A 16,296-nucleotide genomic window follows, 5' to 3' on the forward strand; every position below is an offset into this window, starting at 1 on the left:
GGAGACACTGTATTGTATGGTGGAGTGGGTACATATGTAATAGTACATATTAAATAATAACATGTGGGCAGATTGTTTGGAGAGGAAACAATTGCTTTAAAATTGGAAAAAATAACTAATCATCAAACTTGATCGAAACACAGTGGCAGGATTTGTTTACAATAACCAGATGTCCATCTAGGTGTGGTGTCCTTTATGCAAACATCTCTGACTGCATATTTACATGTTCTCATGTACCAGAACAATTTATCCAGTATAGTATGTGATTGGTTACGTTAAGAGGAAAACTACAAAGACATTAAGTAAGTCCTAGTTGCTGTGTATCAGTCTTAATTGTATTTTTGTCATAACCTTGACTCTTGGATATTCTCCAAAACCATGAATGGGAGTCAATGCATATGGATCCTCAATGGTAAGTCACAGTACCTTAAACTATATACTTTATTTATTTATTTTTAATTATTTGTATTTTTATCTTTTAAAATTAAATTTAATCTAAATACTTTACAAAGATAGTTTCCAAGACCAGATGACTTAAGGCTGAATTATATGCTTTTTTTGCCAAAAGGGGGGCAGAAAAACATCAAAACAAGGTGACTTAACGACCACAAATCCCCAGCTTTTAAAATTGTAATTGTGCATTAGCATTTAATTGCGTACTTTCATATCCAGCCGACGTGAAGCAACATTACCATGCAATTGTGTCTGTCCACTTGACAAACTCCAATATTTACCTTAAAACCAAAACAATTAGATAAAATAGGCAAAAAAGCTGAGAGTGTTCATTCTTGGCATCCTGCCACTAGGAGTGACATAACAGAGTAATTTGAATCAGCCTTAATTAAAAACATATATCAATGCAGGTCTAATATGAGAAGTTTTTAGAGCAAACAGGCTGTTTTTAGACACACATATTAGACACAACTCATTCCTAGTGCCATGTTTCCTTTTGTTATAATTTGCTTAGACCTTATATCAGTATTGGTGACATCTATTTCACTTGCATGGCAGTAGTGATGTTGATGAGGATGCTGTTCCCTTTAAATTAGGACACCTCTTCTTTCATTTCACAGTTTCTGTTTAAACTGATTAGTTCAAGATATTTCATATACTGTATATGAAAATGTACATGTGATTATTGTCTGTATCATTTTATAATGGAGATAAAATCAAGCACTTTTCTAACATCTCTAACTATGTTGTCTGAACACAGGCATTTTGCTCATGCTGACATCTGTGGCGCTGGCAGGTAAGCTGTTTTTTCCCCCTCAATACATTCTGTGGTTTTCTTGTCTAATAATTATTTTGTTTTCCAATAAGGTAATCTTCTCCAAAATGTGGCACTGAATCAAAACGCTATCCAGTCTTCACAAAACGGCTCAGCTGCTGCTGGCAGGGCAATTGATGGGAACAGAGACCCGAGTTTTAAAAGTGGATCCTGTTCCCTCACCAATGAAGAGTCTGATCCCTGGTGGAGGGTAGACCTGCAGAATGTGTACAAAATCACTGCTGTAATGATAACCAACAGAGATGAACAGGAAAACTGGCTGAATGGTGCTGAAATCTGGATTGGAAACTCAATGGAGACCAACACTAAAAACATCAGGTGAAACAGCTAGATACAGACTTGTATAATACATCTCCCATTGTGATATAAAAAAAAACCTTTTGTTCTTCTCACATTCTCTTTTCTTCTCCACTCTGTTTCTCTCATGCAGGTGTGCAGTAATCTCTCACATTCCGAGTGGACGCACGTTATACTTTTCATGTGGCGCTACAGAGGGACGCTACGTCACTGTGCTTCTCCCGGGAAGCCACAAGGTTCTAAGTCTCTGCGAAGTTGAGGTGTTCCCTGTAAACTATGGTAATAATACATGTCATATGATGTAGATAAGACTAGTAGTTTAGAAGAAGGACTCAGTTTGCGGCCCAAAATGTTAAAATCAATGTTCCTTTGTGAACAGGGATACGTCTAGACATTTTGGGCCACATGCAACAGCAATAAATGGCTTCTCTGACACTTTCCCGCTAAGGGTCCTGTCCAGTAGCCTGATAATCACATTGAATTACCATTTGGTTTCACCTCATTATTCATGACATGTTAACTGATTTTTGTTTGGGAGTTGGGGTTATGTGGGGTTGTTTTGCCACAACCAATAAGTAACAAGTGACAGCCTTCTTGCTGATGTAATTTTCAGTTGACACAGATGATTTTTCTTTTGCTTTTTTTATGGATCTAGCTTTTTCTCTAGCTCTGGCACACAAACATGACATCCCCATTTTTTATCCTGCCTATTTGAATCGCTGAACAAATCAGAGATGTGGGTGGCGATTTAGCAGTCTGGAACCATGTGGGCTACCTTGAGTCTCCTGAATTATTGTGGATTATCCCCTATTGGCAACACTGACTTAGGTTAAATTGTTTTTCTGAAAATATCCCCTCCCTACCTTCAATACTGCAACAATGTGTTATTTTCATGCACTTGATGCATCGTTGTAATGATGACATGGCAGACGAATCACAAGATATGATGAATCTAACCAGCTGTCTATGTTTGTTTCAAGCACATCCTTTAGCCAATGTGGCACTGAAAGGAGATGCCACCCAGTCATCAACGCTTTCTTTCGCTGCTGCCTCCAAAGCCATCGATGGGAGACGGAACTCATATTACAGCCGTGGGTTCTGTAGTCACACTGCCGAGGACGAGACCAACCCCTGGTGGAGGGTGGACCTACGATGGACATATATAGTCACATCTGTCAAAGTCACCAATAGAGGAGACTGTTGTGCTGAGAGACTGGATGGAGCTGAGATCCGAATTGGGAACTCACAGGAGAACAACGGAAACAACAACCCCAGGTACTGACAAGAATTCTGAACATGCGGCATTTAATATAAATTATATTTATTTTTTATTTTATAATTATTAGAACAGTAATATTTCAGTGTTTACATGATACATCTTATCCTTGCTAACTACCTTCCATTACACATGGCATTTGCAGGAAAAAAGATGATAGCTGCCAACCTATTAGCTTGTTAGCTGCCCCTAGAGAATCCAGTAAAACATCTTGAGATCTTGTTAACACGTTTTCACAGGAAAACCTTTGAAAATTGATAAATGTTTCTCCAGATTGAAATTTTTGTCCATTTTGGTTCACAACAGTACAAAGCTAAACTTTTCCATCCCAAGTGTTGGTATTTATAATGCGACTCTGGGAATAGTCTATTAAATGTTGTAGTCTAGTGATACTTTTTATCCACACTAGCAGGGGCTCTAGGGATGGCCAATGTCAGTAGTTTGATCCACCACTTTGGTCCAGACGGAAATATTACAGTAATTGTTGGATAGATTGCCATGTTTGTACAGACATTCAGTTACAAACATGTCCTGCTTAGGATGAAATGTAATAACTTTGGAGATCCCCTGACCTTTCCAGTCAAAATTTCATTTTGTCAAATGGTTTATGAACAAATACATGCAAAACTAATGGCATCCCCATCAGACTCAACTGCATTAAGCACGGTAACACGATGAGATGTTCAGATGTTGAACATGATAAATGTTACGCTCTTATCCTCGTTATGTTTGCATTGTCCTTGTAATGATAGCATGCTAACATTAGCGTTCAGCTTTATAGAGCTGCTAGCATGGCTGTAGATGCAAAATTAATGAGCTCCCCACAACAGATTTCTAATTAAAGTTTTGCACTGGATTTTTTTCTGTAGCAGACAAAGGGTGATTATATTCACACACATTATGTTCAACAAGATAATCTCCAAAAGAGGACACATTTTACAGTTTTAGAACTCACCACCAATCAATTTTCGCACTAGCCTGGCATGGCGCATAATTATTTTGATATTTTTGTAGTTTTGGTGTAGCAACTTGGCAATTCACTCAATGTCAGAAAAAAATGTGAATCACTCTTTAGGCTTCTGTTAACCATGTATATTTTTAGCATTAATTAAAAGCCCTATATGAAAAAAAAAGAATTTTAAATCTAGTGAGAGAAGGCTTAAAAATGTGGACTCATTTCCAGGTTTCAGGACTTATTCTCTTTTAACAAGAAGCCCACAAGATAACTACAACTATTCCCCACACTCTCCCCACTGTCAGATGTGCTTCCATCTCCCACATCAGAGCGGGTAAAACCTACACATACCACTGTGATGGAGGCAGCATGGAGGGTCGCTTTGTGAATGTGATTATCCCTGGAAAGAGCAAGACTCTCACTCTCTGCGAAGTGGAGGTGTATGCTGCCCCAGCAGGTACAACTGTAACTGAGTGGCTTTGATTCACTAGCAAGGACCATGCCATAATAGTGTGATTTTAAAGGTTATGAAATAAGGTAGTATAGGATGTTGAGGATGGGTGAATGGGTGTGGAGAAGAGGGATGAACGTGGGGGAGGAAGTTGTCCATTTATGCCAGTCTGGGATGGATGTATTGGAGGCCAGGGAGGAGGGGACTCAGTGTGGGGGATCTGTCACTGGAGTAGAGTCACCCAAGCCGATTATGGGCCCCAGACATTACCTGGAAAAGAAGAGATGGGAGAGGTCTACACGGGATCGAATAAGAAAGAATGAATGATGGGAAGAGAGGGTTGATGGATATGAATAAGGAGGGGCAGAGGGAGGGAAAGGGTCAGGATATAAATGGATGAGGGGGGAGGGAAAGGTCGAGAAAACTGACACAAACTGGACATGATGGGTTGACCAGGTATAAGTAGGCTTGACTGGTGATTAGAGGTGTGGTTAAGGTGTGGCCCTGCTCCTGAACCTAAGTTAACTAGTTGACTTCATTTCATTGAAACACAACAGTCTGATATTGATTCATTACTGTTTTTTCCCCCCATTTTTTTAACTTTAGTGGAACCTCTGCCAAACGTGGCCTTAAACAGACCAACAGCACAGTCATCGATTTTGCCGTTTTCTAATTCGAAAGCCTCTAATCCTGTCAGTGGGTGTAGAAGTGGATTATTTAAATGCTGTTCCCATACTATCATGCAGTCCAATCCCTGGTGGAGAGTAGACTTGTTAGCTGTGCACAAGGTTCGTGCTGTCACCATTGTCAACAGAAAAGACTGTTGTTCTGAAAGGCTACTGGGTGCACAGATCCTGATTGGGAACTCACAGCAGCACGATGACAACAAAAACCTCAGGTGAGGCACACTATCTACAACTGGAATATTTGTCAATAAATAATTGCAAAATATGTGTTTCTTCTGATTTAGCTACAGTGCAGAAGCATAGCAACACAATAACATATTGCCATTTACATTTTAGAGAAATTGTCCCTAAAACACATTGAAGCTTAATGTTCCGACAGGGATTAGTAAAGCTAAAATGGCACCATTGTAAATGTAATTAGAGCAAATTCTTATTTGTTAAATAAAACATTTCTCTATGACGTTTCTCTCCCTCCATCAGATGTGGTATTATCTCATCGGAAATGGGTACATCAGTACACACCTTCCAGTGTGCAGACATGGAAGGTCGCTACGTCATTGTAATCATTCCAGGACTTTTTAAGATTTTGACACTGTGTGAAGTGGAGGTGTATGCTTCTATGACTGGTATGATCCTTGACCATTATGTCCAATATATGGAAATCAACAAAAAACATAAAACTAGCTATCAAATACTGTATTATGTCTTAAGTGGTTCTATTACTAATATTCTAATATATTCTGCAACTGTTATATATGCATATGTTATTGTTGTTGCTACAATGTCTAAAGTCAGCCACAGCTGATGAGCAACAAATATGATTTTACTATTGCTTTTACCTTTTTTTCTTTTACTTAGAAAGCCAGGTGCTGACTTTCTGGCTTTCAATGTTCACTTTTCATTTTAGAACCAAAACTCCCCGGACAACTGAAGTTTCAAGACAAGCCTGTTTTAAAAAAAATGATCAAACATGTATTAAGCCAACAGAAACCTAACAACATTCTTTCTCTCCAGTGCCAGACGTTGTCACTTCTCCTCCTCCTACTGCTCCTCCTCCTCCCACTGTGAGCATGCAGCTGAGTGGCAGGAATGTGACGATGGTGGGAGAGAGGCTTTGCTGGTCTGATGCTCTGTTCTACTGTAGACGTCACCACTGGGACCTGCTTAGCCTTCGCAGCCAGGAAGAGCAGAGTGAGGTGGAGCAGCTGTTGAGCCGCAGTCCTTTCCCCCTCACAGACTTTGTCTGGCTGGGACTGCGCAGGTACTCTGCACTGACATTTGACAGTTAAGAGATTTAGTTGATGCTCTGATTCAGGGCAGCTGTATGAATGAGCAGGTAGGTGCTCAGTGTCTCACTCAACTCAACATGACATAAATTAGCTGGTGTGGTTTTTCATTTATATGATGAATACAGTATAGCATACCATTCTAAAGCTCAGATTTTAAAAGGTTTGTATATATAACCTCCCATGTTCATGTTTTGTTTAATACTTTTTCAACCAATCTCCTGCATAACAAAACACAACATAAAAGCCCCAAGTTGACTATTTGCACTTAAATCATCTGTTGAACACAGAAGTGCAACTTCAACATATAGACTGGCAAAACTGAGTGTGGAGAATGCCTGAGACATTGGCAATATCGTGGAATTTGTTCAAATTTAAAAGATGTAAGAAGGTGGAATCCTGATGAAAGTCCAAGCTCCTGGAATAGACTGAGCGGGCAGATGCTCTAATATCTTCTCTTTCCATTTCCAGTAAAACAATTGTTAAGGATTTGAATTTTGCTAATTTACATATAATCAAAAGATCTTTCAGTCAAATGTTGCGTGTCCTTATATTTGCTCTTTTGCATTTCCACCATTCCAAGACAGACATCCATGGATGCTTTGCCAACAGCTCTCGCTGGAGCCACACACTATGACAAAGCTACTGTAACATTAGAGCTGAAACAAGGAGTCAATTAATTGGTCGATTGACAGAAAACAAGTTTGACAATAAATTGTTTCAGTAGTAGTAATTTGCTGGTTCCATCTTTTCAAATGTGAGGATTTGCTGCTTTTCTGTGTTTTAAATCATTTTAAATTGAATATCTTTGGGTTTTAGACAAAATAAAGCATTTGGAGCTCTCACCTTGAGCTTTCAGAACTTGTGAAGTGCTTTTTTCAAAACAATTATGAATAATTAAAATAGTTATTAGTTGTAGCATCATAAAGATAAGGCTGGTTTTATCTTTACCGCTCTCATGTGAAACTCAATAAACAGCTTTTCATGAGCCTGATACCTGTTGCTATGGGGTGATTACAAAGTGCAGCCAGAAACCACTGTACAGTCCATAAACAGCAGCATTTTGTTAAAGTGTAAATCTGTTAATAAATCTATTTGGCAGAGACATCATGCGCGACAGGTGGTTCTGGATGTCTGGTGATTCTATGAAATTCACCAAATGGCCACGAGATTTGGCCCCTCACCGTTATTCTAACCCCTGTGGAGGCATGGCCAGAGGAAAGCGCTTCCTCTGGGAGCACCAGCCTTGTGCTAAGCTCCTCAACTTCATCTGCCTATCAGGTAGGGCTTACACCTCACATCCTGCATGTGTGCACATATTGTACTTCACCACAATACCTTCACCAGCTTTTTCTGTCCCTTAGGTGCTGAGGACAGAGTCCAAAGAGTGTATTTCTACAGCACCCGCGAAGTCCTTAGTGAGGATTAACAAAATTGAAAGCTATATTTTTAAGTTATAAATAGCAATTTCCTGCTCTCCTTGTATGACATCAGCTAGTGTTTGAATGGCACTTCAAGATGTTGTGTTTCTGCACAAAACATAGATCAGAGCCCAAAGTGTCAATATCAAAGCAGTCATTCATGCACTCATTTTCATGCTCTTCATATGTGGGTGACACTGTAATCTCATGTAACTAGGCATCTGTCTGATGGAGGTTGGAGGTCTCAATCTCTCCAGACCCCTGAGAGTTAGCTGAGACCAAGATTGTAAGATCATCTGATCTCAGCTAAGAGCCTGTTTTTACTTCTTTTTTTTCCTAATTGTTTTATTTATTTATTGCATTTCTGTAGTGGTGCACCATATGTGGTTTCTGTTAACGATACTCCCATTTTGGATGAACTGAGTTGAAATCACATGTGAACCACTGGTTTAAATGTAACAAAACCCATTATTAATTCATACATTATAATCTCAACATAAATAGTGACTGTACAAAAGTGTGAACTTTCATTCCTTCATAATATATCCCTCAGTGTGTTTATGATGTGTTTCATCCCTCAGTAAGATGCACAGTACATGTAGCTGTAAAATTCCTTGCCTGAATATGTTATTATTATATCACTTTAGCTGGTTTTGTAATGTGGGAAAGAGATTGAAGAGATGTGAAATGCAGAACTAAACTATCAATAGCAATGTTCACTACATCAAAAGTAGTTAAATTTGCATTAAAACAACAGAAAATGTGATACTTGTGCATATTTATTCTGTGTCTGATTGACGTTGAGGTAGGAAAGAATTTATTAATTTCCATATTGTGCTAGTGGAGTGCAAATAAAGCTGAATGATTGTTGATGTGAGTAGAGTAAATTTTTAATAATCAAACAGGAAATAGCATAAATATGGAAATAAACATTTGTCAACCAGTTATGGCCTCAGACATGTTGGACTGTGGACGTTTATGATCTACCTGCTCAGGTTATACACTTGCATATTAATGTACCGTGAGAGAACTTGCATTAGGTGTGGCACAATCCCGAGGGCTTAAAAGGAATTGCACAAGTGCCAAGTGTGAATAATAAGTGTAACTACAACAGCATTAATAAATGTGCAATATAAACAGAGCTAGAGACGCAGGAGGGATGAACACAACGACAGGTAGGGCCAGATAGAGGTTAGTCCTTTGCCAGGTGTGTGTGTGCTGAGTCACGACTTTCACCCAGCACTGACACTATACCCCTCTACCACATTTTGCATGTTTTCTGAAAATTTCTATGCTTCTATTCTATCTGATCAAATGCTTTTGAAACCCAATATGTCACTTTGCATTTATCGCACTTGATGGACAGGTATTCACCATCACTCCCTCATACCCCTCACCCACACTTTTGTTTGATCTTTTTTCTTTATGTTTATGATAAACTAGAAACAATCAAAAATATGTCACGTAGTTCAGACACAGCAAGGAATGTTGTCAGCCCTGTTGGACTTGAAAAGCTGCTCTGTTCTTTAGCCAGAAACAAATGTGTTTTTTATGAAACAATATCTAAGAGATTCAAGCAAGAGGCAAGTGTTTACCTCCATCGGTTGGGATCATTTTTATTATTCTTTTCATATAAGAGGTCCCCTATAGAAGATCACCTCTATTTATGGTTGAGCTCCCTTTCCAGCCTCTACTTTTCTGTTATTGCAATGTCATTTAATAAACACAGGGGAGCGCTGTTGAACTATTTTAGTGGCTGTTCAAAACTGACTCCATTCCTTCTCTCACAGCGGTCTAAACATAAACCAAAGAGGTTAAATTTAGCAACCAGTGTGGCACCATTATGGGGTAATAAAGCCATGAAAGACAAGAGAAACTGTGTGTGTGTCATGGCAACTCAAACCTATAATGTGACACTATGTATATATTAGGGAAAGCAAGCCTCCATCAGCATGGTATAAACATATAAACATGGCATACAGGGAAGGTGCAGTAAAACATAGTGGAATGAAAATAATAAAAATTAGCAAAGATGCATAAATACTCACATATTTCCTGACAGCTCTGAGACTACACATTTTTAATGGGGCATGGAGTGTGAAAGACACTGGCATTTACTAGGTAGGGGAAGTCTAATGAAAAATGGTGTTGAGTTGCATTATGGGAAATGTAGGATCCGACATTTTGGAGCTTGATCCATACTTGGGACTAAAAGTCAGGCTATCACGACCTCTGCTGCATCGATTTTGACCATTCTTTTTATAATGTGTCTCATGCTTGTCTCCCAGTGTTGTGGAAGCACAATACTAAATCGCTGAAGTTGCCCTTTAAGCCTTCTTTAATGTCAGATGTGTGACAAAAGGGCAAATTCAATGACCCAGGAAAGAAATGTAGGTTACTTCATAGAGACAATTTACAACCTTCACAATGTTCTGGTGGAGTAAAATCCATTCCTCTAAAAATTAACTATTTGTAAATGCAATTTGGCGTGTGTTTGTTCCCTATCATGTAAAAATGGTAAGGGTTCTCTTCCATTATGACACAGTTTGGAGCATATTTATTATTATATCAAATACACGAAACACGTACAGAAACAGACCCATTTTAGCTTTGGATTGCCACAACCCTTTTAATCAAATTAAGCTTAATTACAAATAGATTTATTTACTGAGAATAAAGAACGTGCAATTTAACCAGTAGCCGAACAATAAAACATCAGACGGTTTTTTGGTGTTTTTTTTAGCAATTACGACTGGGTGGGGTAACGGCTTTTCATTGTCTATTCATTTAAGTTACTCTGGGGGGGAAATGGAAAGTTTGAGTGCAGAGAGGGACTGTAGTGCTCTTGTTAGGTGAGAGGAGGAGAGGGAGGGAGGTGGGAGTGCGTGGGACAGCCGGGCAGACGGAGAAGGGAGGGGGAAAATGCAGCTTGGACATTCCCAGGCTGGGAAATATAGCGGAGAGTGAGAGGGGAAGAGAGGAGGAATGTTTTCCACGCGCTGAAATCTTTCATAAAGAAAGATTGGAAGGCGAAAAATCACTCAAAGGAGGTAATGGGGGCTGTTTGATAATAACTGAGAAGAGAAAGTTTGTTTTTGTTTTTTTTGCTGAGAATGCAGAGAGGAAGCAAATGCAGCAACGGAGCTGAGGACTATGTAGGAATTCCTGACTGAAGTCATGGTAAGTCCCCCTTTCTTAAGCTATGGAGAACTCGAGTTTGTATGGAAAATGCTAAAATAGAATCTAACTTTTCTAATAAGGAAGATACAGTGTTACATATCAGGCTGTAGCCTGCATGTATCACAAAACATTTCCAAACTCCTTCAGGGACTCAAAGTGCTTGTGTCCTCAACTATATTTTCATTTTTAAGTCCCATGAAAGGCTGCTGTAATAGGGTTTTCTGTTTTTGACCTATGGCAATGTGACATTTTAAGTGCTGTCTGCCTTAACTCTACTTTACAGTACATTTTTAAGATCAGCATATACTCGATACAGATACTTTAACATTTTACAAACAGCCAGACTTCCACGTGTGCTTCAAAACAGCATCATTTTAATACATAGTTTACTTTAATCATTAACTTCTCATGAAGGCATGCATTTGATTTGGGAAAACGTTTAGTCAGCAGTTATAACGCTCAGTTTATAGCTTGCAAAGTTGTCAGATCCCAGTGGCAGCAAGTTATAATGGCATGATTTAAGTTGTGTGACTTTGGTGATTTTTGTGGTTGACTTGCTGAGGGAATCAGGGGCTTCACAAAAGCAAAAGAGCTCTCTGTTGCATCTCCAAGGATTTTGTTTAACATCCCCACCCACTCATGGTCTGATCAGTGACATACGGAGGCAGAGACAGCGAGATGAGTCAGGCAGACACATGCACACATATGAGAAGATAAATTAAATTAAGAAAGAAAGAAATCAGCAAAGAAAGATTTAGATCATTATCCCACTCCTGTGCATTGGGCAGGGTGGAGCAGTTTGGCAGGGAGAGGAAGAGAGAAAGCAGAGAGAAAGGGAGAGCTGGAGTTGGAAAGAGCGGAATAAAAGAGGAGGGTAGGGTTACTTTTTATTTTGGGAGACTTGGACGGCAGCAGCAGTGGTTTCAGTGATGCCACATTTTCCACATTGAACCTGGGAAAAAAGGGGAGAGAGAGAAAAAGAAAAAAAAGTGAAAGAAAGTGGGAACAAGGGATGGCATGGACTTCAGGGGAGGAAGACATTGTGCAGTACAGTTTCATCTTCCTCAATAACCAGTTGGGAAAGTTTAGGATGGAAAACAGTAACAGATGTACAAACAAGAACTCATATAGTCAGCAAAGTCACAAGTGTATAGAAATTGAACTTTTCCTATCTGGCTCAAAAGGGTGGATTTAACACTTTAACAAAGCTGTGTAAGCTGTATGAGGGAACAAACAACCCTCCAAACAACACTTCATACAGTACAGTGACACACACAACACTGCTCCTTTGCAAAGAATATGTGGCAGAGGGTATTTCCATTCCCTCTGTCTGGTGAGCTCTGATTTTGAAACACTAATGGGACCAGTCCTTGAGTCTGGCCAAAAAAAAAAAAAAAAAAAAAAAAGTCTGAAGTTGCAGCAAACGATTCTCTGTGTTTGTTTTAACCTGCTTGGAGTACCAGGCGAGTGAAGATAAGAGCACTAGAACAATCTGGACAGGGTCAGCGATGTTGTCAATCACAGGAATCTTTCTTTAACTAGTTTTCCTGTGATTGTCTTTATTCTCTGACATATACAGTGTATGCAGACCTAGGATGGCTACTTTTCAATGCAGCAATTTGCTGCTCACGGCCGTTTCATTGGCATCTTTATTGGGCATCCATGCACTTTCTTTGTTACCAGCAACAACAGTGTGTGTATTTGTGTGTGTGTGTCATCATGGCAGAATGTTATCCTGGAGACACCTACAGTAGCGGGAACGACCAAAGAAGCTGTTTTGAGTACTTTGCCAGGTGTTTATGTGTCTGTCTGTGGACAGATTTTGCAGAGCATTTTAGCATCTTTCAGCTCATTGTTTTGGTTTTGCTGTTTGGGTTTAGTCTCACTGCTCTCATCAGCTTCACCTCAGCAGAAAGCTGTTTTTAGTGGAAAGGCTCTGATGAACCCACTATACGATACCTGCCCAGCAGCCAAACGGCAGAGAGAAAAGGCTAGCAACTAGCTAGTTAGCTGGTAGCTAGGTGGCATGAAACACAACTCCAAATGAATGCTAATGTTGCTCAATGTTTGCTGGATGTGTAAATAAGCAACTCTTTGCTAGCACATTCACAATATCAATTATATGATGTGATAATATAAGTGTTATCGGGGAAACATCTATAATTAAAACGAAACACAAGCATATGATTATACAGGTTGTAAACAAACCCTTGCATTAGTCAAACTTATTTTACGAACGGTAAAATTATTACCCATACTGTCCTTTGTTAACATCATCACAGTGTACAGACCAAGTACCTGGTTCAACAATTTTTGTGTGCAATGAGGGATTACCACCACCAAACCAGATGTGCCTGCTTTCAGTTTTACCTGCAAATGAAGTGATTGTTATAATATGGGTAAACTGTTGGCTTGTCTGATTGTTTGACTGCTCGTGTCTCTTGCCCCGTTGGAATTCATTGTTGCAATATTGCCGTAGGCTATTCCCAGATCTCAGCAATTACATCGGTAGTACAATGTTATTATAATGGATAGAAATGATAGTCCAAACTACACAAAAAGGACCCAAGCTGTAGTAAACTTGAATTGTCCATTAAGTTTTACTCCACACCCAGCTACTGTATGTTGCTACATCTCTATTGATGGGATGGGACAGTTTAGCTATCAAGCAAACATTCTGCTTAGCCTAGCAAAGCCTAAGCTAGGTTACCTCAGGAACTGTCACATATAGGAAGACCAATACCAACACCAATAAATGTTACAAAATGCCATGCTCAATTGTCACATGCATTTATAAACTATTTTGCAAACTATTCGAACAACAGACAATGAATGGAGGCCAAGTGTAGTGTGAAATCTCATCTGCTGTGAAACTTGCCTTTACTCTATTCAGCAACAGACTGTAGCACTTAAGTAATCTAAAACAATCCCAGCTAGCTGTTTGACCTACTGTAGGTCAGGTTAGATTATACAGGAAGATTTAGGAAAGGAAATCAGTCTCAGGCCTCTCCTCTTTCTTCCTCTTCATCCTCCTTTCCCTTTGTCTCCCTGACTCTTTCTATTTCCTGTCTCCTCTCCTCTCTTCACCCCTCCTCTTCTTTTCTGCTCCCTCTTTCTCTGTCGGCATCTTTCTCATTTTTTCTCCTAATCATGTCATCTTCTATCATCCCCACCTTCTCCGAACTCCTTTCTGCTCTATCTCTCTTCCTCTCTTTCTCCGTCCTTCATGTACTGTATGGGTCTACATCTGGTTTCTATCTTTGTTGCTGCTGCTCTTGTTTCCCATCGATCTCTCCCACCGGTCAGCCTCCTCCTCTTTCTTTTCTCTTTTCCTTTTTCTGTCTGAACCCTCGGTCTCAATAGGGCTGTCTGGTTTTCTCGAAGTCTCACTGTCACTCTTTTCCAATCTGTTTCTCAATTCACTCACACTTCAATAAGCTGAACTGGCACAGACAGTTGTCCATGCCAGTTCTTCTCAATTTCATTACCGTTTTCATCTTCTTTTTCTGGAGATTTCGCTTTCTAGCTCTGTTTTTTTGTGTGCCTAGCATCTGTTTTGAAGAGTACTGCCGCCTCTTCCGTTTCAGTCTATGTACAGGAGAGAAAGACAGGAAGTCTGACGCAAGAATGTCATACCCTTATTCCGTACTGTCTGTCCATATTTGACACAAACAGGAGGATACACACTCATGCACACCGTGCTGATTGTCCTCACCCACCCTCCACGTGCCGTATGAACACACACACACACACACACACACACACTTTTCCGGTGATTTAATGACCACAGACTGTAACAGTGGACCGAGTGAGTAAGATGTCACCCGTGACATTGTGACTGCTTGAGGCCTCTGTTGTACTTGTACGTAGCCAAAACAGTCAGCAGGCAAAAGCCGTAGCCAAGGCAGAACAGGTGAAAGCTTTGGTGAGCCTGACACATAGTTGATCTGTCAGTAAGTAGGCAAATCAACAAAAAACAACCCTTTGTCAAAGGGCAGCATGGGATCAGTTGTAAAATTCTTTGTACAGTTTGACAAACAAAAGCTTAATTCATTTGTCACTTCCCCAGTGGATGGAGTTTGCTCAGTTGTCATGGTGATAGCACACTTGTAATCACACGACCACAATATGGAACTTTGGTCATGTGATAACGTCTCTAAGTTTTAATATTTGTATAAATATCACATCTATAAATATCATCTGCCAATATCCTGTGAAAAGCAAGTCTCTCCAAAACGTCAACTTGTCGTGAGCTTAGAAAAACGGTCTTGTTTTCAGATTTGTGACAATGCACTTTGAGCTATTCCAATGGGTTTTAGGATTTTCTTAATCCACAAAGGAACATTTAAAGCTATAATATGTAACATTTCCACATTAAAATGTCTAAAAACGACTAGACCTATGTTATATATTTTGTTGAGTTGTGTACTTACATTATCATCAATGTAATCATTAAGATTTTCATCAGCAATGGTGGATGTTTAACAATGAAGACAACAACTCCCATGATCCCACACAACTTCACAACATCATTTTACCTAGCAGACATTTGTAGTTCTTTGGTAAAAACCTAAGACTAAGACTCTAAATAGTTCTTTCACTACTTTCTCACAGAATAATGACTTTTGTTTCGTACAACATGCCCTAGTTTGAGTAAGATATCACTTAATAACAAGTCATTAACTTGTTTAACAAATTAGAATACTCATGCACTTTTCTGGTGAAAGTTATTCTTAGCATGACTAAAATGCCATGTTTCTTGTCACGCTCCTAACTGAGGTCTGTTTTTCGTCATCTTTCTAGTTTGGTTTTATTTGGTGATCATGTGTGTGCACTTAGCTCTCCAGAGGACATTGGAGATTGTGCTAGCAGCATTTGCTGGGAAATCTGCGGTATATAAAAACAAAGCCTCTATTCCAGATTCATTGCATTACATTATTACATAGTGCAGTTTTGTCCAAAGTGACTTACAATAAGTAAGACACCTGAGTGCATTAGCATTAAGTATCCGAGTGAAGAGTAACTGAATTACACCTATAGTCCCCTAAAGAAGAGGCACCAGGTTTTACATGAGAGTCTCCTTCTGTCTTGGAGTCTGGAAGGAAATCTAATTTACAAATTTCATCAGGGCTGCTTTGTTTCATGTGCACACGTGATCGAAAAGAAGAGTGACTAATTGCATTAGATGCACTGGTACTGGAAGCTACAGGTTAGACAGGAGTGAAGTATACAACATCAGCTTGACACTTTAGCTAGACAAAGCACATAGCATAGCTGTGTTGCTAAAAACATAACCATAATTTTATGGAAAAATAAGCAATATTCACATTTTTACAAGGATTTTGTAGTTTGGTGGAAAAGTGGCATCACTCTTTTCCTCTATCTATTAGAAATCATTGTATCTGAGTGATTGTGCTTCCTGAAATTCCATCCATTGGATTTTAGCTGTGGTATAT

General features: G+C 39.4%; 2 protein-coding genes and 1 long non-coding RNA gene across 3 annotated transcripts in view; 2 read left to right on the top strand and 1 right to left on the bottom strand.

Moving 5' to 3' along the window:
• Window positions 1-312: 312 nt before the first annotated feature.
• On the top strand, window positions 313-10,180 carry LOC122869731. The gene is made up of 11 exons (XM_044182993.1): window positions 313-412; window positions 1,214-1,249; window positions 1,321-1,606; window positions 1,719-1,864; window positions 2,566-2,860; window positions 4,122-4,273; window positions 4,874-5,165; window positions 5,434-5,579; window positions 5,968-6,214; window positions 7,342-7,520; window positions 7,604-10,180. Exons 1-11 carry the CDS (start codon window positions 379-381, stop codon window positions 7,666-7,668), a joined length of 1,878 nt encoding a protein of 625 aa, XP_044038928.1. The 5' UTR covers window positions 313-378; the 3' UTR covers window positions 7,669-10,180.
• Window positions 10,181-10,298: 118 nt separating this feature from the next.
• Window positions 10,299-16,296, top strand: part of arhgef40 (Rho guanine nucleotide exchange factor (GEF) 40) — a 41,319-nt gene continuing 35,321 nt past the window's right edge. The window contains exon 1 of the mRNA XM_044182985.1: window positions 10,299-10,840. Coding sequence (XP_044038920.1) covers window positions 10,838-10,840 — 3 coding nt within the window. The 5' untranslated portion in view covers window positions 10,299-10,837. The remainder of the gene's footprint in view (window positions 10,841-16,296) is intronic.
• The window catches only part of LOC122869733, a 101,916-nt gene continuing 96,596 nt past the window's right edge, over window positions 10,977-16,296 (bottom strand). The window contains exon 2 of the long non-coding RNA XR_006376397.1: window positions 10,977-11,792. This is a non-coding gene — a long non-coding RNA (uncharacterized LOC122869733). The remainder of the gene's footprint in view (window positions 11,793-16,296) is intronic.

Source organism: Siniperca chuatsi, linkage group LG22, assembly GCF_020085105.1.
Source record: "Siniperca chuatsi isolate FFG_IHB_CAS linkage group LG22, ASM2008510v1, whole genome shotgun sequence".
Classification (NCBI taxonomy): domain Eukaryota; kingdom Metazoa; phylum Chordata; class Actinopteri; order Centrarchiformes; family Sinipercidae; genus Siniperca; species Siniperca chuatsi.

Coding starts and splice junctions, on each gene's coding strand:
- LOC122869731 (XM_044182993.1), top strand. CDS start 379: ATGAATGGGAGTCAATGCATATGGATCCTCAATG. Junction 413..1,213: donor ATGCATATGGATCCTCAATG/GTAAGTCACAGT, acceptor GTCTGAACACAG/GCATTTTGCTCATGCTGACA. Junction 2,861..4,121: donor AACGGAAACAACAACCCCAG/GTACTGACAAGA, acceptor CCCCACTGTCAG/ATGTGCTTCCATCTCCCACA.